The following is a 21,241-nucleotide window of genomic DNA, read 5'->3' as shown; positions in this document are numbered from 1 at the left end:
CTCTTAAGAACCAGAGTTTGAGGTACCTGGCCCTCCTCCTAGTCCAGGCTCAACTGCCTCAGAGGAAGCATTCCCAACCTCCGCCCCCTCATCTCCACGACCCAAAGCTGACAGGTACAAAGTCAGATCACTTGTGGGAGTGGGTATGCTATGAGATGTATCTGTGTTTGTGTGGTTACAAGATACAGCTTCATAAAGTGAATTTCTGATATTTTGCATGATTGTTTCTGTTTAGTTTCAGCAAAGCACAGTCAAGTGGACTTCGACCCGTGCAGAAGCGTGACTCTGTGAACCAGGGCACAATACCATGGAATACACCAGACCCTGTGCCAACCTCGACCCCTGCTTTGGAAACGACTGCGTCCAGTTCGGTTGGCCAGACCGCTAAGCCGGCTCCCCCTCCCACTCCTGCCCCTCGGTCCATCCTCATACAGAGTGTGGAGAGGGATCCAAGCCCCCCAGACACTGTCGGCGAGTTGCCCCCGAACTCACCTGAACCCACACTGAAGATCACGGGTCCTTTTAAACGTAAGTGTACTTCTGCTATCTGTCACTGTTATTTAAAGTTGTATGAGAAAGACCTGGGCCAATTATTTTCCTTACTCACCCTTCAAACGAACTGATTTCAGCTACATCTTACAGCTGTGTTGAGCTAATCTGCAAAATCATATAGCTTGTCTTAAGAAAGTGGAGGATTTTTACTTTCTCACACTGGGCTTCCCCTTCACCCTTCTCTATTGATTGGCATCATCTGCACACTTCCTGTCCATAAATATCCCGCTATTATTTAGAAAGTTCCTCTGTCTTCTAGATTTGAGAAGGAACTGTGTTGTTCCTGTTTTAATAATGGGTTTCCACAGTATATTATATTAGCCTATATCCTGTATGTCAGCAAAGGTCCTTACTTGAATACTAACTTGAATATCGTGTTTATTTTTTTCCCAGCAGCACGACGTTCCTTCCTGCAACACAAGCCCCACAACTCCAATAACCAACCACTGGGGGCGCTCAAACCCAAGGCTCCTGCTTCTCCCCACATCCCTCACATCAGTCGGGTACCACAACCCCTCCCCTCTACTGCCCCCGTTGTCTCCTCCGTTCCTGTATACACACCAGTGACCTCTGTTCCGGCTCCGGCCCCTGCTGACAGTCCTCCATCCCCACCTGGTGCTCCAGCCAACAGACCTCAGGCCCCGGTCAAGCCTCCCCCGCCTCTCCAGAAGAAGACGAGCGGGAAGAAGGGGACGGTCCGAGCGCCCAACTTCCCGCCTCCGCAACCTCCGCCCGCTGTGCCCAAGCAGCTGCGGTCCGCAGCCCAGTGAGGGGAGGACTGTCCCCCTGAGAGCAGCGCATCCACTGAATGAGTCCTGTCCGCATTCTGTGTAGCTCTCACGCATGTAAGTCTGACCAGACATGATCAGACCTATTCATTCTCAGTATTTTCTTCAACTAGGATACTGAGTCCTAAGACCAGTAGACCCAGTAGTTTTCATTTAGTTTTACTCTGTGTCTTGTGTCATACAGTTGTTTATTTTTATGTTCGTTTCATAGACCAACATGGGGGGTGTTGGTGTAGGGTAGCCTACATACGACTTAGTCATCAAAAGTCACATATGATTTAAAAAAAGCTAGTGGAAACGATGCATATCGTTTCTGGGACATTGACTGTCCCCTGCACCTTGTGTTAGCACCATTAGGCTGTGCCATTGAAGCTACACAAACATGTAAATATAATGTTTGTTTTAAGCTTATTCAACAATCTCTATTATTATTATTATTATTATTATTATTATCATGAATATTTTGTATTTTTCCTCTTACATCCTCTTAAATGGTCAGGTTGACTGAACATATACCATACATGGTATAGTTAGTTGGCTGTACATGTTTGCACATACATGTATTTTGTTAAGCATATAAGAGGACTGGAGAGATCTACTCCTGTAAAGTGTATAAATTTGCATGATAAGACAGTGGTAAACCAACCAGTTTACAAGATTTTGTGTTGTCATACTATACAAGGATCTTTATTGTAATTTTAAACAATAGCTCTGGTGAAATGTTGCATATTTGTGTACATGTGCATTGTCATTACTTGCTAACAAACATAATATAAAAACAAACAAACACATCTCCTCACATTCAGTCAAGTCTCTGAATGAATCGGTCACAGAATCTTTAGACATCTTCAGAATCCTGAAGTGTCCACTGTCTGGGTGAGTCACTAAAGAGTTTGACCAGGGACGGTACATCAACTAGTGAGTCAGTCAGATCAAAACCATGATTACAGTGAGAGGCTGAGAATATGTATGGCTATTAACATCTCTCCCGCAAATGCATTAGATACATATTCGTTTCGATCTAGTATCTTATTTGAATACCAAGCGCTAAAAGAGTGAGGCAGTATCTCCTGCAATAGGGTCATATACGATAGTGTTTATCACTTGTGCATTTAAAATACCAAAAGTGTACATTCAATACAAATGTGGACACAGCTGATAGGTGTAGAGTATTTTTGGACAGAGTATCAAACCCTCTCACTACGACTAGCCTGAGAGTGAGTAATGTGTGCACAGAATGTCCACCAGGTCAGACTGATGACTCAAAAGATATACCTGATAAGTGGCTCCATGACCATTCATTTCCCTTCCGCTGTACTGCACAGTATTGTTATGTCTACAGAATAAAGTTATCAAAAGTGGACATCTTTTCTGACTCCAGTATATGATGAAAAGACAATGGCTAAAGCTTCTCCATCTCTTCAGAGGAATGTTTCATACCCATTCATTACTTTTAATGAGGAATAGTAGGAGGCCTTGTGTAGCCCAATTATTTTCCTTATCGTCAGATCATGATAGATTAAAAATTCAATTAGATAAAAAAAAGGAAAGTGTCGATAGAAAATAGGTTATGTTCCAAAACTCTCAACTGGTAGCATTTTCTGGTGTCCATCTCTAGTTTAACCCCCCTCTGGACGCTAGACTTTGATCTCTTCCTCCTCGTCTGGGAAGAGGTACGGCACCCTCCTCTGGCTTGACCTGGTCGAGTCCGTGAGGGTGCTGCCTTGGTGGAACCCTGACCCGGATGACCCTGACCCGCCGCTGCCATAGTGACGTGCCAGCACATCTGTGGCCCTCTGGAAATGCTCGGCGTCCATGCCCTGGGCGGCGTGGTGCCGGCCGCTGCTGCTGCCGCTGCTGGTGATGCTCCCGCGGCCGCTGCTCCCGGCCCCCATCAGAGGCCTGTCTGTGGTGGACCCTCGGAGGGACTCGTCCTCGCCCCAGTCCAGGCCATACAGGGCCTTGCTCCCGCTGTAGTCCTCCCTCAGGAGGGAGTCCACCAGAGACACCGTGGCCGAGTCCACCTCCGGTCGGCTGTTGGGGTGGGGGTGGCTGTTGGTGGGCGCCGTGGTCGGGAAGTCATAGGTCAGGTCGGGCTCATCCTCCCCCTCCACGCCGATGTCACCGGGAACAGTGTCGTTGAGCTCCCGTTGGCTGCTGGGGGTGTCAATCAGGCTGAAGACCTCGCTCATGAGGGAGGGGCCCAGGTCCAGGGTGAAGGAGGTGAGCGAGCCGGAGAAGGAGAGGGAGTCGGGGTCATAGCTGGAGCTGGTGACCGGGGCAGAGAGCGTCAGGACGGGCAGGTCGTTCAGCGAGCCCCGTGAGGTGTCTGGGGAGCAGGTGGAGGAGGCGCCCTGCTGCTGGCGCTCCGAGCGGGAGAGGCGAGGCAAAGTGACGAAGCCGGACTCCACACCTGCAGGGGGCAGCACGGAGGACAGGACTGAGAAGTTGCAGTAGGACTTAAAGGTGAGACACATACGTCTCCTCTTTCTAGCCTTAACACAACATGATCAGCATCTGAAGATATAATAAGTATTGCCTCAGAAGATAGTGGGGTATAGTGCCATCAAATATGAGGCATCCGTTACGTTAATGTAAAAACGTAAGTGAAAGGGGCACAGACACTGAGTAACATCCATTATTCTGGGAAATATCACTTCATATTGAAATGAGGAAATACATTGGGTTCCTGTTCCTGTCTTGAAGTCAAATGTTTAAATTACTTCCTCTCACACATTTGTAACCATGGGGTGGCAGTATATCCAAAGCAAGCTTTAGTGGATGGTATTAATCTAGTCTAATGCTGCTGGCCAAACTTCTACAAGAAATATTTAATTGTGTAATTAATGTCCCAAATTTGAACCAATAAACTCTATAGAGCATATAAAGAGTAATTTCTTTCATTCACAATCTCTCCCTAAAACATGTTGTTAGTAAGCTGCAGTCTTGTAAAGTAAGTTTACAACTTAAATTCCTGTGTCCTGGTAATTAGTCTATGAATCGAGCTCTGCTAACTCTTACTCACACATTTGATATGCATTTAATCTCTCCTTTTCTTTTTTCTCTTTCCCTTTCCCATGCACTGGTGGTTCACACAGTCTGTTTGACATTTGACCCTTTTCATCATCTGTTTAACAGCTCCACTGTAGCTTGTCGCTCCTTACTCTGGCACAGGCACTGGATTTATGACACTGGACGACACTGGACGAATGAGTCCACAAAAAATGATGAAAGACACAGTGAAGTATTTTTTTTGCGCGGGGTGGGGTATAGGGCTACAGAAACAGTGTCTAAGCAAAGTTCTCATAATTTAGTACAAGACCACAATGGACACGTAATTAATCAGCCAGGTGGAGAGTGAGATGTATTGTCATAAAAATAGCCAGGCGACTCATGGGGTCTATATTTCAGTCAACACCACACCCAAAGGCCCGATGCGTGGGGAAATTCCTCTGGTGTTGGATAACACAGGCGGAGGACGGGGGATCTCAAGTCGCACGCACCCCATGAATGAACTTACATGCCGATAGCACATAGTCACAGGCACGCATATGAACAGACAGAAATACACATATACACAGCCACAAGCCACAGACATATAGATAGACTCTATCTACCAGTCAGTTAGACTAACCCGAACCCTCTCTATCACAGACACACACACACACTCCTCTTGAAAACATGTTGATGACTAAGTGAGGTATTTCACTGAGACAAGCATTTAGACTTCGTCAAGAGAGGTGATGTCTCGGTTTTATCTTTCTGTGGGTTTGAGGAAGAGCATCTGTGTTGTGGTTTTCTCGTACACTACACAAAACTGTGGAGTTGCTGGCTATATATGGAAATGTCTCTGTCTCTTTCTTTTGAAGGTGCTTCAGCTTTGTGTGGGCCTTGAAGGGATATTTGGTATCTTCACGGATCACACCACAGAATGCTATTTAAGAATGCATTTTCTGTATTTCTGTTAGATCACACAGAATAATTGCAGACAGTCGTGTAACTGGTAGAAGCTGTTTGGGTTTTGGCACATTTGAGTGAGATAAACAATAACATGACCCCACAGTTAGACACAACATACCTTTACAGATGCACTATAGATATCCCACAGAATTTATCCCCAGATTTGAAGAGTGCTCTTGGACTTCTGGTCATTTGGGATCACACTAGTTTCGTGCATATTTTGTCATTCCATGTGAACTTCAGTATTGAGTTAACTGTATTTAGCCCTCTCCTGTACTAAAACCAACACCACTGGTGACTAAAAATATGAAGAACACAGTACAGCTTCAGCTGATTTTGCCCCGCAACCAGGAAGTGAAATCAGGTGGTTAAGCATTTGATTGACAGCATCGCCAGTTTGCTGTTGGCTGTCAGTGCTGGGGAACGCCTTGGTATGACCTTGGCATGACCTTGGTGTGACATACTACTGCTGCTAGGGTGACTCACCATAGGAGTAGCTGGAGTCCTCAGGTGACTTGGGCGAGCTGGGGAACAGCACCTTGACCGGACACCCATTGGGTGAGTCCACGTCCAGCCTGGGCAGGGAGATGGCGTTCTTGATGATGGGTGAGACGGCCGGCGGCGGCTGGGACGGCTCCTTGGCACTCCCCGGGGGCCGGGGGTCGGGCGTCTTGCGGACGTGGCGCAGCGTGCGCGTGAAGAAGCCCTCGCTTTTGCCAGGCGTGGAGGGCGCCGTGTTCGGAGCGCTGGCGGCGGCCTCGCCGCTGCCTCCTCCCTCGCCATTGGACCCTGAGCCGCCGTGGTTGCTGAGGAATGAGGTGTCGCCGAAGACATCACCGCCGCGTCCAACGTGCATGGTGTGTCGGAAGTCGCCGAGCGGTGGGCTGATCATGTCCGTCGTCAACTCGCCCTTGAACTTGCGCTTGCCACTGGAGTTGGACACCAGCCCCTTCAGGCCGGAGAGCTTGCCCAGGTTCATGCTGCTGGTGACCACAGCCGGCTTTACAAACAAAAACTAAATCTGTTGTGAAAAGTCTGAAAAAAAAACCTCAAACACTGACAAAAGCAGTAGTCCAAAACCTTTGTATTCCTCAGGAGGTCTCTCCTATGCAGTCTTTCCAAAGGAGGAAACCTGAATATGGCAGAAGTGTTTCCCTCGTTCCCCTCAATCCACTCAGTGATCTAACAGTGCAGTTTCAGTTGTAGCTGTAGCTCCTACTGATGCTATTCATAAAGCCAGAGTACCATTCCTGGCACCGGTAGTTGTCCATATCCAGAAGGCCTCTGTCAAGAGAAATGGGAGTTGAAAATATGCATGTCCCCGGTTGCTGGAAACCTACAGCGGGTATGTGGTCAGGGCTGCCGGGCTCCAAAGTTGCTCTGGGTTTCTGGTTTATAAAACATCAGTTTCGAAATAAATGTTGCTCCAGATGGAGATAGTCCTGCAGTCAAAGCCTGCAACCATTTAGGTCCTCTTTACAAAGACAGCAAAACTTCAGCTTTGTTCACTTATACACAATAAAATGAGCACTCTTGTACTGCTATTGGCAGTGAGCTTCAGCTTTGCTCATATTGATTGATTTGCTAGAAGGCAACACAATCCTGTTCTCCAGGGCTGAAGTCCATTTTCCTCTAGAGATGTTTGTAATTAAATTCCACCGACTCGTCTGTCAATGACCTCAAAAATAGCCAACAGACAAACTCTCCAGCCTAGTTTGCCTGACAAAAGGACCACAAAGGAACTCCAGTGCTTCCCTTTCCTGGATTAGTTCATAATTAAGAACACTCCCACAAATAGGTACAGTTCCTTCCACAGGAAAAAAAACCCGCTCTTTATTTTATTATAAAACAAAACTCTACAAAGTGCTCCTCATGGGCTAAATCCCACTAAGTTAAACTAACAGTTCAATGTTTTCAAACACTTGCAAGCCCTCTCTGTGAATGTGCTCGTTTATACTTAAACTGCCAGTGACATTTGCTGTTGCAAGATAAGAAATGCACTAAGACATGTCCCTTTTTATTGCTAAAGATAACTTGTTAATTTAAAATTGCCAACCCAGACTACGCTGCACTCTCTATTTGTTATTGCAAGGCTGTAGAGTGATGGATATTGTTCTTTAAATATTTTGACAAAGTCGCACACATTTGTGAGCTGTTGTCGCTTTTAAAAGCTTTCTACCATGACTGGCTGACAAGCCTGACTTCATTAATGAACCGTTATGGGGAGCCTCTGTGGGATTGCGTCAGATCTGAGAAAGCCCTCTAATTTGCGCCCAGCCACCCCTGCTCTGTCCAGCCTTTGATTTCCCCCGACGCTCCCTTTTTTTAAGTTCGCTGCCAGGCCTGGTGCCAGCGCGTGGAGACGTGGATCCTAGGCCACAGCTGGGCGCGAGCCCCAGATTTTGGTGACGGCACCGGCCGCAGGGTTTGATGCGCTGCGTTTCCTGGATGTCATCATTCATCCAGAACCTGCTGGCATCGCTTCCACGCCACCAGGACTCACGTGGTCTGCATGCACAGACCTCGGGGAGACGGCGAGTCAACAGCTACGGGATGACAGTGAAAACTGCCCCTCAGCCTGTTTCTGGGCACACGGGGGACAACGCGTCACCCACGCCAAACTCCTCACTATCTTTAGTGTCCCACAGTCTTAGTGACGTGGTCAAACGATGTGAAGAAAGGCCTCGGACTGTGATGCCTCCTGATGTCTGGTGTGGAGTGGTACTCCCTTAGGCTCTCCTCCGTCGCCGACCTTTCACCCTCGCGCCGTATGGTACTACAGCAGACGCTCTCTGATCAGCGGAGCTCCTAGAACAGGGCCGTCACTTGATCCTCCCACACAGTAAACACTCACAGCGCGCCCCCCGTCTCCCCCGACCCACGCGGCTTCTCTCGGGCTTGCGCTTGCTCTCCTCCTGATCCGTTGTTTTCAGAGTTAAGCAAATCCAGTCGACCGCTCGGCAGGCGCTGCAAAGAACATGGGAGTTTAAGGAGGGGGAAAAAGCAGCTAAGTCTTTAAAAGGCAATAAATTAAATGAAATAATCTGGATGACAGTCTGGGGTCTTGAGGAGCACCGAAAAATGCAGATGCTCCACTGGGATTGGCCTTGTCCTGGATTAGCCTCTAATCCCAGAGTTCCCCCCTCAGGCAGGGCCCCCCTTCACTCTTCTATTCTCCCCCAAATGCCTCTTTAGTCCTCTTGAGAGTTTGAGCTGCCTGGGCTAGGAGAGGTTCTTCAACTGCTGACTGCTGCAGGAGAGAGAGAGAGAGAGAGAGAGAGAGAGAGAGAGAGAGAGAGAGAGAGAGAGGGAGAGAGAGGGGAAAGAGCGAGAGTGAGAGACAGATAGAGAGAGAGATAGGGGGACAGAGGGAGGAATGGAGAGAAACGATGAGAAAGGGAGTCAAGAAACATACACCCACATAACACTTTTTGGAGATGTGCTTGGAATGTAACCCTGGGTGAACCTTTGGCTGAAGTGGGTCTTTGTTGACAGAAACCCTAAAGGTTACTGAAAGTAAACATAATGCACAGTGTGTGTGTGTGTGTGTGTGTGTATGTGTATGTATGTATGTACTGTATGTGTGTGTGTGTGTGTGTGTGTGTGTGTATGTATATGTATGTGTGTGTGTGTGTGTGTGTGTGTGTGTGTGTGTGTGTGTGTGTGTGTGTGTGAAAGATAGATAGACAGATAGCGAGATAGCAGACTGTTTGGCACAGCTTATTGGCGACTGTTCTACATCCTTAATACATCTATCAGAGTCAGTGCAGAAATCAGTGATGCCTTTCCCTGGGAGAGCTGCAGAGAGGGAGCCGTGCCCAGGGGAACAGTAGATGCTCATGTGAGCCCATGAGTCCACAGTTTAATAGCATCAGTGTGTGTGTGTGTGTGTGTGTGTGTGTGTGTGTGTGTGTGTGTGTGTGTGTGTGTGTGTGTGTATGTGTGTGTGAGAGTGTGTGTGTGTGTGAGTGAGGGCCTTCTTCCAAAGGATAGCACCAGGCTTTCTCCACCACAGGCAACCTTGTGGACCAAGTCCAGAGAGCTCAGATTGGAAACAGATTTGGAGGTCTGGTTCCTCTGCGGGACTGCCAACCTGCCAACCTGGACGAGACGGGGCGGGGAACGTGGACCACTCCCCCGCTGTCCGCTTAATACTGTTTCCTGTTTACAGGAATCTGGTCGCCTCCAGCTGCACATTCTGATGATGTCATTGTGGCGGCCAGGTCAAATGCTTACACAGACAAGGGGCTCACTTTATTAGCCTCTTGCAGTGTCTGCCATGGACTCTATTTTCAATACATTCCTTCTTTTTCCATCCTCTAAACTCCCACAGTACTTTTCTGACAAGAAAAAAAAACTCTCCCACAACCTCTCTCCTATATGCTACTGTTTAACCAGGTTAACCAGGTGCGCAAACACACAAGATAAGGCTTTGCATTTTTTTTTCAGTCATCTCTGACGATACTTCCCAAGCTCACAATCACCCCCTACAGCTCTACAGTTCAAATACAATGAAGCTGAGAAAACATTTGGAGTTTACATTTACACTATGTTATGCACAATCTGAGCTATTGTATTCAAGTATTCAAGGTACTGTACCTCTAAAGCATTTGTGTGTTACTGTTGACTTATTGAGTGAGTGTGTGTGTGTGTTGGGGGGTTGGGGTGTCATGGCCATTTGGTGATGACAAGGCTTGCTGGAACCTATGTTCTTCATGTGAGGTAGAGACTGCCACCCAAGCAGTTTAGACATCAGGTGTGAAAATAATTGGTGGCACTGAACAACTTTAACACCATACCTTAGACCTAAACGTAAACTGTACCTCCCCTTAGCCCAGGTCTACAACATGAACAGAGGGAGAGACTGCTATAGGCAGCGGTGCCCTATAGATTCTGATCCATACACTTATATTCTAAAATAGAATACAGACATTTATTTATAAAGCAATCAATCTGTATATCTGCCAACCCTCAAAGGTTGTTATATCACATCCAGGATTGAACAGATAAAAGAAGAACTTTAGAGATAGATTCTAAATAGATTCTATTGATTAGACCAAAGGAATGTTGCAATACCTTTTCTCTCCTCTTTTAATCCCATTTAATCACTGCCACTGATTACACCATGCATTGGGCTATACCGTGTGGAAATTACGCACAGCGGGTAAACATTAGCATAGAATTGATTGAAAGGTAGGTTTACTTGACAAATACACACTTGTATTCATTATCAACTATCTTAATTTAACAGTAAATCTAAACGTCAATTTTATTTTCAGGACGGTTACCGTGCGCACTGAAAAGTTAACGGTCTTGGTTTCATAGCCTAGTAAAGGTACAAAAATTGGCATAGTGTATCTCAAGCAACTAAATATACTGCTAGCGAGCATATTGAGTTTCATGCAAACTGATACGAATGAACACACGGTCATGCCCTCACCACCTCCACAAAAACACGTGTAAATTGTAAGCCCTAATATATTTTCCTTTTATAAACATAGATTTCCCACAACTGTTGCTTGCATTGTCACAAATATGTAACATTAACGTTCGCTTTTTAACCACTCCACTTTAATTTGACAGAAATGTGATAGCCTATAATAGGGTAGGCCTATTGTAATTATTTCTATCAATAAGCTATTTATTTTACTTACCAATTTTGAACTTTGATTCAGGCCAAACGACCAGGAACCATTCCGTATAATCCAGGACAGTATGTCATATATCTCCCCAACAACCAATGTTTGAATACTTTATAACTTTTATCTAAACACTGCCGAAGTTTCTGTGCTCTGCCAGAGTAAAATACTGTATAGCTCAGAGCAAACCGCTACAACAGCGGACTGCAGCCAGCAGGAGAGCGAGTTTGGGAAAACGCCGCGCTAAGGGCGGGATCTTTGAGTAAATGACTGTGGAGTCAGCGAATCGGTGGCCACTTTCCCGCCTCTTGTCCAATTAGGGGAGCATGCGAGTAAAGTGACCTCAATCACTGAAATTAAAATAAACTGAATATAGGGAGAGTAACATCTTTCTCAATATTTTTCTTTATTAGTGTCCAAATCTGTTTAAAGGTCTGTAAGTCTTTCAACAACTTTAGGAGAACATGGGCGAGATTAGGGCTGGCAAGGAATAAATCTGGTAGCCTACACTGGACATTTTAATGACACTGCCTACAACTGAATAAAAGCACTGATTTGAGGAGTGACATAAGAGTAAATCACATGGGCCATGACTCCATGACATTTGTCTCTAGTATGGCCAGTGTGGTGATCAGCTCAGATAGTTTGTAGAGATTGACAGGAGACCCCAAGGAAAGAGAGGATGAGAGAGAGAGAGGAGAGAGAGAGAACAGAGAGGAAAGAGAGAGAATAAAACAGATTGAAAGAGAGAGAGCGAGAGAGAGAGAGAGAGAGAGAGAGAGAGAGAGAGAGAGAGAGAGAGAGAGAGAGAGAGAGAGAGAGAGAGAGAGAGACCCTAAGGCATTATGAGTGGCAACAGCTCCCCCGCTGCACATTTCAACAGGATACGTCCTTATCAACAGGAACGCAGCAGTATCCTCACTGCAACCTCAAAGCCCTTTAATCTGCATTCAAGCAGTTCAGAGACCCGGGTGGCCCCCGTCCTCTTCTATACCCTCACCAGGTTGTAAAACATGATGAGAGACAGTCTCTTCTTTTGCTCACTCATGGCTAAACTTCAAGACCCTCTTTAAACTTTCATCCATGTCGTTAACAGATAAGTATCTGCTCATTCATTGCAGGGCCTTCTTGGACCGTCTCTCTTTATGTCAGTAAACACAACGTGCTTCCAAATGATGGCAGGGGTAGGGTCTGTGTTTCGTTCGCCTCCCAGTCACCTCCCCTCCAGATGGGGCTTGATATAAAAGGAGTGGTATGAGGTGCTGGCACACTGAGTGGCCTCACACACAGTCAATAGGTCCATCTGGTTGTTGTTGTTGTTGTTGTCCGAGGGCGATCTTGCTGCTGAGGGGAAAAATCTGAAAATTGATGCCGACCTGCTGTGTGACAAAAAACCCATTTGTGATGATGGAAGCCAAATGTGGATATTGATTGTTATTGGTTGCTGCTTTGTCATGCATAGGATTTAGGGTGTCTGTTGCTCCATGTGTGGGGTCTCATCTGAGCAGGATTGTTTTTTAACAGAAAAGGAAAAGGGAATATGGCCTATGTAGTCTTTGGCAGTGTCAGACACTTGCAACACCTATGATTTATCCAGTTATGACTGGGAACGTCCGCTGCTACTTCGTCCGTCCACTTTGAATTTATCTGACCATCTCTTTGTGCTATTCTCTGCCTCTTTTTCTCACAGACTTCTCCACCACCCTTTCAAATGCCCTCCTCAACTCATTCCCCAAGGTAAACAGTGTTCCGCTGAAGCATGCCAGCTATTTGTTCAGGAAAAGCACTCTGTTTTTGGACACTGTTCAGAAGTTGGTCCCCAAAGGGAATGCAAGATTACAATTTTAGTCCTCCCCTTTCCCTCCCTCTGCGATTCTATTTCTATGTTCGTCTCTCCTTTTCTTCTTCCTTCTTTTACTTTTACTCTTTCTTTCTGGTCTTTCTTTCTTGCTCGTATTCTCTCACACGTCCTCAACAGCCACCAATACTTATTGTTTTGCCTCTGAGACAGCAATTTTGTTCTACAGGCCTGACGTGAACCACATTGTCCCACACAGTGTTGGGATATTGTTATGAGTACGACTTGACTTGTTTGACTTGACTTGATTGTTGATTTATGGTGCTGAGTTGATTACAGAGATTCATTCATTCCAAAACAAGTTGGTATGTCTTCTTGCAGTCCTCCTCTTGCAGTTGTGTCCATATAATGTGAAAAAGTAAAACAGTAAAAACCAAACATCAGATCAGCAAATTGCTTTGGCAACTGAAGCTATTGGGAAAAATTTTTTGAGGCCAAAGAATTATGGAACCAAAACAACACATGCTTCAGTGGATTCAATCATTTCATTGTAAGAGGGCAGCAACAGCAAAGTCATCTCTCTGATGCAGCGTGCATAGAACCCTCTCTGCCTCTGCTCACCTCACTGCTCCTGTGATTTTGACTATGACCGTTCCCCCTGTCTTTCATCAGGAGGGCTGGACCGGGCCGGACCGGACCGGGTCTCCCAGACAAGGGACCCTCTCTGGGCCAGAGCTTTTGGTCCACCAGGGAACAAGGGCAACTCTCCAACACTGCATTTTTAGCTTATCATGTGTAAATGTTTTACTAAGCTCAGGCGTGATTGATGTCCTGAGGTTGATTTTGGTCCAAGGAGTCAACATTTTCTTGCAAACGCCGTGATGGCAAACACAAACAAAGGGTGTTGAGATCCAGAGAGAGAGAGAGAGAGAGAGCTATGTTCCACATTAAAAGGCTCACAATGTCTACATGTAAATGCTTTTCAAGCCCCACGGCTTGGTTATTTTCACTGAGATCTGTCATGGTCCACTGGAGAGAAGATGCATTAAACTGCATTACAAAGCCCCAAATCTCCAGCGGCTCTGGCAACTTAGGTACAGTTTGTTTCTGGCACAGTTGAAGTGTTGATTTGATTTAGAGGCTTTTTAAAGGGATGTTTCCATTACGTTCAGATCCATTTTATTTGTCTTTCATCTTGGGTGTTCCCTTCATCTCTTGATTTACAACAGTATAGAGGTTTTTAATGTGAGAAGACCGATTTCTCTCTCTTTCTATAACCCTCTCCTTGTTTCTTTTCCTCAGTTTCTCTCCCTCTCCATCATGTCCTTGTATTTTGGTCCTTTACGGCAACAAACTACTACACAGACATCGTAATGTTATGTTATTTAGAGTTACTGTTTACTGACTCTATCATTGTATCTAATGATGGGTGACCTTCATGCGTGCTGACCATGCAGTAGGGCAAGACACAGCTCTCATTCAGATGCAGAGACCCAGAATCCCCTCCTCTCTCTCTCTCTCTGTCTCTTTCTCCCCCTGCTCCCTGCGTGTTTAGACTGGGCCTCCATCCTTATATATAGAGATACGGGTCACGCTCCAGTTTCCGGCGCATGATGAGGGAGTAATTACTGTAACCAGCACAGAAACAACAGCAAGTCACAGAATGGCACCTCAGCGGCCTACAGTGTGTGTTCCAGTGGGCACATGGTCTTTTCTCTCCCCCATGTTTGGGCTCTCATTTGGACGTCAAAGTGGTTGTTTAGGGGGAGCATGGGTGTGTTTGTTGTCACTGAACTTAAGTGAAGGGTGTCCTTGTCCTTGTTGTGTGTGTTTTCGAGATGGTATGAATGCATCTCTGACGTGAATATTGGCCAGAAACAGATTGCTGGGATTACAGTGGCGCATATTTGGTGATACTTATGGAAGAGGCAAATAAACCACAGGTTGTTAAAACTATTGGATGGGGATGGAGCACTTGGAAAGCCATAAGCACCACTCTATGAGGGAGTGACTGAGTGTGGATGTCAAAGCATGTTTGTATTGTATCTCTGTGTATTTGTGCCAATGTTGGAGAGATGGTACAAAGTGACTGAATGCAGCTGAAAAATGAAGAAAGCACTGTGAGGCTACTCTACGGGATGGGTATTTCCCAGACAGAAAAGAAGGATGCCTTTCCAGTTTTCATAGTTTTCACAAAGCTTATTTGCACCTCTCTCTCTCTCTCTCTCTCTCTCTTTGTCCTCTCTCCCACTTTGGGGTTTCCAGGACAGCTCTGACTTTAATAAAAAGGAATTAACAATACAGTAATGACAGATTTCGAAATAAGCAGCATGTGGTTTTGGTCAAGTCTAATGGTTTGGAAAAATGCACGGCCCTCGACAGTAAATCATCCGCCAACAGATTTCATAGCACATTTCCAACCCGTTTGGATCGTGCTCCCAACACTTATACATAGCTCACTTGATATCAATGGCTTATTGTTGCCACATGGTCCCATTCAGTCAAGTCGGTGATTAACTCACAGTAGTTAGCGTTGGGATTTACAACACATTGAAAGTATATCAAACGATGCGTCAGATATCTTGTCTGCTGAGGTGATGAACAACTTATTTAAAGAAATGGAGAGATAGCAATGCTTCACCTCGGCCATCTCCTGCAATAACAGTGGCTACTGTACTCCTCCCAGCGTGGTAGGGGGAGGAGAGCGCAGATGAAGTTTGTCCAGGATCACCTCACTATTCCAGAGGTTTGGACGGGGCTCTGCTGCACTTGGGAATGAGTTATGGGCTCCCTGAAAAGCCCAGCTGCCTTGTTTTCCATACAGTCGGCTTCCTGACCCACACCTTCCTTTGTAGAACAGCTCCAGGGAAAGTGTGTGTGCGTGTCTGCATGCATGTGTGTGTGTGTGTGTGAGTGAGAGAGAGAAAGAGGGAGAGAGGAAGCAAGAGAGACTGAGGAGTGCATTTGGCAGAAGATAACAAAGAGTGTGCAACATGTTCATCCCCTGGTAGATGTTATTATTTTGTCTTAAAGCCGTCTTACTCTTTATCTGAGTGTCTATTTTGTAAAGCAGGAATGCAAACATTAACCTCTTTTGAAATGTTCTTTTGTCCCTCCATCATATCCTTTCCTTCTCTTTCCTCTTCTCTCTTGCTCATGAATTTCCCTGAAAGCAAATATTTATGTAATTGTTGGGCCAGGACGCAGAAGTTGGCCTCCGAGTCCAGGCTTCTTATGGGAAGTCTATGAGGAGCTGCTGAGGAACATGGGCTCCCAGCTTATGAAAGCCAGATGTTCCTGTCAGGAGAGCAGAGAGGTGCTGTGGGTTTGGGGGCAGGGAACATCTGCGAGAACCGCGTTCGTCTGGTTCTTTTGGCCACGTTAGAACTTTTCAAGACCAAAGGAACGGAAAAGTCTTTGGGTCCAGTGCAGGCCCACAGTAATTCATCATTTGTGTCAATTTATCATTTGTGATTCCCTTGTCAAGCATTCTGGGTTTATTTTAATTGTAGTGTACCTATCTACGCCCTTCTGCACCTGCACTTGTTTCCACTGCCCCTGAGTGCAACGGTAATTGGCTTCCTGTGGGGAACAGGGTCCTGATGGGCACTGGGTTCCTCAGGTGGTGCAGAGCACTCAAATCGGGGGTGGTGTAGCCTATGGAATTTGTTTGGACTTTGTCTCTGTTTCCGTGAATTCTGACCCGCCAGGAAATGTGGCGGGAGCCTGCAGACAATGGCCTATTGTGAGGTTGGGCTTGCTCTAGCGTGAGGCTAAAACAGGAAGCTTCACACTTACACCCACCCACTCACTTATACTACTTACACTACTCCCTGATACGCGCTATCAGAGGACATACCCCAGTTACGTAAAAAAAACACAGTCTGTTTTTGTGCTGAACTTTATCACTTTCTCCAATCATCTTGCTTCTCCTTATGACATGGACCAATAAATTCCCTCAATCAGCCACGGTCCGGTCCCAGCCATGTTGTGCTGGACCAAAGAGACGGTCATTCTCTCCTCAGGCTTGTGTCCTTAGTCAAAATAACTCTGGAGGAGGAGAGCTTATATAAGCGTTTGCATGTTTTCTTAGTGTGGGACCTTTTTTTTTTTTAGGACATATCCGCAGCACTGGGAGCACCAGAGACCAGAGTTAAGAAGTGACTAAGTGTTAAGTGTAGACGTCTGGGGCAAGGGTGATGTGTGGTGTGTGTTTGACCAAGTGAGTGGAGTGTGTGTGTTTGCTTGACCGAGTGAGTATCTGGGATGACTGTGTGTCTGTATGGATGATGTCTGCATGGATGATGTCTGCATGCGTGGGTGCATTCTTTTGTTTGGAAAACGTCTCTCTCACTGTGTGTGTGTGTGTGTGTGTGAAATGTCAGAGAGTGACCTCAGACTTTGCCGTCTGACATTGTGAATGCTTGTCTGGTCAGTGCACCAGGCCTGGCTTCCCTCACGCTCAAAACATGCTTTCTCTCTCTCTCTCTCTCTCTCTCCCTCTATCTCTCCCTCACAGCCAGTCTGTCACATGGATCTTCATCTAGGCCGGTCACACATTTATACAAAAACAATCTCCCCCACAGGGCAAAAATAAATACAGCAGCTGCTTATCACCCATCATCCATTTCAACCATCACTATGTCTCTGAAACTAGCTATTCTGGCATGCTAGAGGATACTTCATGAATACCACTTGATCTATTTCAGTGTGTTTTTCGTGTTGGTTTGCTCTTATCTTATATTTCACATTACATATGCAGCAGAGGGTGGGACTAGTTATTCAAACTCAGCAAATATGAATTACTTTCAACATGAAGTAAAAGGTTTGATCGTGGTAAGACCAAATGATACATCATTGAATCACTCCATTAAGATTCTTTCCTGAATTGGTTACTTCTATGCTGGCTGGCTGTAGTCACTTATTTTGCATTAAAATATAATTTTGAAGATGTAAAATGTTTGTGCATTTGTATGTTTGCATAGCAGAAAAAGATTTTGTTAACCTAGGGAAATACAAATACTATAATGAGTCCTTAATTAGTGTCAAATATAAACATGAGTACAATTTAGTTTGACTGCAATGGTTAATTTGGGGACAAACACATAGACAATCATAGCCACACTGAGCAGGATTTCAGGCAACAGGGCAATGGATAAAAAAAAATATTAAATAAGGGATAAGGTAAGAGACCACACACATACACACATACACACACACACACATGCTGCTGTCAGACTGCCAGCGAGAGAGTGCTGTGGACCAGGCTGGAGCCTGTGGCTGAAAATGCCAGTGCTGCTGCTGCGTAACGGCCCATTGGCCTGCCCGTGGCCCGGAGCCCAACCGCCACGCCGGAACATTCCATGGTCAGGGTCAAGAGCCGAGAGAGAGAGTGAGAGAGAAGAGGAGACTCAGGACTCCTTTTAGAGCCACGCTGTTTAGGCCTCCGTGGTGGTGGGGCAGCTCTGTGGTGAGGGTGAAATGAGATGTGTTTGCATGTCCTCTGACTGCTGCCCACAGACACATGTTATTTATTGGTCACAGTTTGGACTTAATGTAGTGCCTGTGTCCACTCCTCTTCAGCCACACACCACTTTTTTTTCGGTTTCAACTCGCAGAGTACCCCAAAGAAGCGCAGAGGAGAACAAAAAACGGTGCGCAGGCCACAGCTCGTTACACTACAGAGAGCTTGCGTTTCCGAGTCGTTATTTCTCAGAGAATTTACACTTCTGAGACTTATAGTGAGACCACACATTTAGAGCGCAGTGGCAGAAAGCAAAAGAGTGAGACCGATGTACGTGTGCTCAGGGCTGCCCCCCCCCTTCCTACCACCTGATTACACACACACGCACACACACAAACGCATGCAACACGCTCTCTCAAGTATGGCCATCATCAGACACCTCACAGTGGTGCCATCCTAGTGGGTGGGTGAGAAAGAGAGACTGTGTGTGTGTGTTTTTGTATGTGAGTAGGGAAGGTGTGGAAAGTGAGTGAATGTGTGTATGTGTACTGTATCTGTGTGTACAGTACAATCATGAGCGTTCCAATGTGGAATCTCCACTACAGTCCCCTCTCTGGGCTGTGAATGTGGACAAGACGCTTGGCTGGGACTGAGGCCACATAGTGAGGAGGCGAGCCACACACACACACGAAAGCACGCAGAGGCTTTACTGCCCAAGAAAACACTCCAGGACCTCCTCCCTCTCAGCACAGCTCCCCAGCGCAACCACCAATTCAGCTGTTAATTTCACTGGGTTTTAACAGGAGATTTCACAGACCTCCCTGTTTTTAACATCTCTCTTCTTGCTCTTTCTCCTGCACTGGCCTATTTCCTAGAAGTCTCACAGAGTTGTCTCTATGGTTGCCCCAACACAAATAGCATTTCTGTCAAATCCTGATAAAATGAATTACAATTGTCATTGTTATTTATTTGCCATTTACCTCTCTTCAGAAAAACCCATTGAGTTCAAGTGTGTTGTACTAGAGATTTTTTTTCCAGGTTCCCTCAAGGATACAACTTTAGGAGTTGGATTATTCAAGTTATTACCACATTAAAGTGTTTTGCCTGGCTTAAATGTGGTTACTTGGGAACCTTGATACAAAACTGCTGAACAGTAACAAAAATGATTTGTAATTGCTTGGATGGTAATGTTTCTAAAATTGAACCCATTAAAAACTGAAGAGAAAAAAAGCAACTTAGAAGGTCTGGAAGTACTCTCATGTAATTCTATTAGTGGGTTTTGAATTCTATGGAAAAACCTAGTGATGGGAAACAAAGATTGTGTCTGAAAACCATGCCAAGTTTCAGAGATGAAATCTTTGCATTTCCATGTCCAGTACACTGCAGCCATCACACCGTGTGGTTTATTTTCAAGACCACTAGGGGAAAATGTATTTGAATGCCACAAATAACCATAGGCATCTAAATAACAACATTTTTGGTTGATAAATATACCACTTTGTTTTTTTTTTGGATATGATCCATTATTCTCTCTGAGACTAGTGTTGTCTTGCTTTGTAGAATTCTATTTGCAGTGGCTATCAATTTCCACCAGAGATTGCGCTTGTTTGACGTCAAAGCCCAAACTATACATATATGGGTCTTTGTTATGTGGTTCCTGTAGAGGTCACAGCCTTACTTTATCGCACGGACTTCAGAGATAAAAAAAAATGTGTCCTTGGGTCTGATGTATCCATGTTTGGTTAAACTCTCAGGGAAAACTGATCCACAGTAAGCTTTAATGCTCCATTTATACTTTTCTTTCGACAAACAAAACATTCTCAACAAATTACATATTTCAAAAACATCTGTGTAGACTCCCGTGAGGTTTAAAATGTCACTAAAAATGACACTTTAATGCCAAGCAGCTTTTAAGCGCACTGTCGGGTGCCCGTCTCCTTGGTGCGTGGCATCCCAGAAGCCTCTGTGTCCAGGCTGGTATTTCCTGTGGCTTGGCCCGGGGACTGGCGGAGACATTCCTGAGCAAAGGCACCTTTCACTTCCTGTCTGAATTTACACCTCTCTGAAAGAGGCGTTTCCTGCCTGTGCAGACCACCTTCCTCCCAGTCCAAGTGTGCAAAACAACGTCTTTCTAAGAAGCATTCTGTCTCTTTAGTTCCAAACTCCTAAACTTAGTCATAGCAATAATGTTCTTGGAATGTTTGGGGGAGAGTATTAACCTATACGACCATTTTAAATACAACAAAGAAACGGCAAACACAGCAGTTTGTAGTTCACTATATTGGCATCTTTCACCTTTCACAGTCCTACTCCATTGACATGGGGGGGTTGTCCAGTGGCAAGTGTGACAGCTTTTACATATCACCACACACAAGTGCTGTAAACCCAGGGACTGGGCTTCCTTTCAGCATGCATGTGCCAAAGCTTTACAGAGGGCGACAATGATGACATGTGCGACTATGCCTGGAATGGTGTCTCTGCAGTGTGTGGCATGTGTGGTAGTTGGGTGGGAGGCGGTGGTGGGGGTGGGTGGTAGGTTGTTGCTAAGCATCTGTGGGAAATGAGAATGAGCACTGTTGGGGTGTTAGCAGTTGCACCTGACTATGTGGGAGCACAGCAGCTGGCCAAGGGGCGAGGAAAGAAGACCCCCACAGCGCAGAAGTGAAGTGAAGGATTCAACTAAGAATGTGCAAATGAAGGGTGATAGATGAGGGACATTGCGGGAGCTTGTCTGTGAATTCTGCCAATTGCAACGGTGAGCCCCAGGGATAGACTGCACTTTGGAGGAGCATTTAATCAGATATTATTTAACCAAAATAATTTCAGATCTGATTTAGTCACCCTCCAAACAACAGCTTCCCAACAGCAATATCGTTGATTCTGGTAATGGTCAATTCTGGTATTCTGGTCAGCATTTTGGCAATAGCTGGCAGATTAAAAGTTTCTAACATTTCTATGCACTAAGTGCCCTCTGGTGGCGATAAAATTTAATTTAAAACCCCAGTCTGCTGTATACAGTACAACGGTTAAGTGAAAATAC

At 45.7% G+C, this 21,241-nt stretch overlaps 2 protein-coding genes across 5 annotated transcripts in view; one reads left to right on the top strand and one right to left on the bottom strand.

Annotated features, from left to right (window-relative positions):
* Positions 1–2,131, top strand: part of sh3bp1 (SH3-domain binding protein 1) — a 10,147-nt gene extending 8,016 nt beyond the window's left edge. Inside the window, exons 16-18 of one of the 2 annotated variants that reach the window (XM_076298308.1) lie at positions 9–114; positions 236–528; positions 949–2,131. In XM_076298308.1, coding sequence (XP_076154423.1) covers positions 9–114; positions 236–528; positions 949–1,322 — 773 coding nt within the window. In that variant the 3' untranslated portion in view covers positions 1,323–2,131. Of the gene's footprint in view, positions 1–8; positions 115–235; positions 529–945 lie in introns of both variants that reach the window. The other variant, XM_076298307.1, reaches the window with a different exon arrangement.
* Positions 2,020–11,126, bottom strand: cdc42ep1a (CDC42 effector protein (Rho GTPase binding) 1a). 3 transcript variants are annotated; one of them, XM_076298313.1, is made up of 4 exons: positions 10,955–11,126; positions 8,376–8,550; positions 5,787–8,267; positions 2,020–3,753 (listed from the first exon to the last, which is right to left on the bottom strand). In XM_076298313.1, exons 3-4 carry the CDS (start codon positions 6,277–6,279, stop codon positions 2,978–2,980), a joined length of 1,269 nt encoding a protein of 422 aa, XP_076154428.1. In that variant the 5' UTR covers positions 6,280–8,267; positions 8,376–8,550; positions 10,955–11,126; the 3' UTR covers positions 2,020–2,977. The 3 variants fall into 3 exon arrangements, with proteins under 3 accessions (XP_076154428.1, XP_076154427.1, XP_076154429.1); XM_076298312.1 differs by having other exon boundaries at positions 5,787–8,550; XM_076298314.1 differs by having other exon boundaries at positions 5,787–8,547.
* Positions 11,127–21,241: the final 10,115 nt, after the last annotated feature.

This window comes from Alosa pseudoharengus, unplaced genomic scaffold, assembly GCF_046254945.1.
Source record: "Alosa pseudoharengus isolate Yale_2024_CS ecotype anadromous, Long Island Sound unplaced genomic scaffold, YU_APseudo_1.1 YU_APseudo_1.1_scf_21, whole genome shotgun sequence".
Classification (NCBI taxonomy): Eukaryota; Metazoa; Chordata; class Actinopteri; order Clupeiformes; family Clupeidae; genus Alosa; species Alosa pseudoharengus.
The sequence above is the reverse complement of the archived record's forward strand: the minus strand, read 5'-3'. Positions and strand labels throughout refer to the sequence as shown.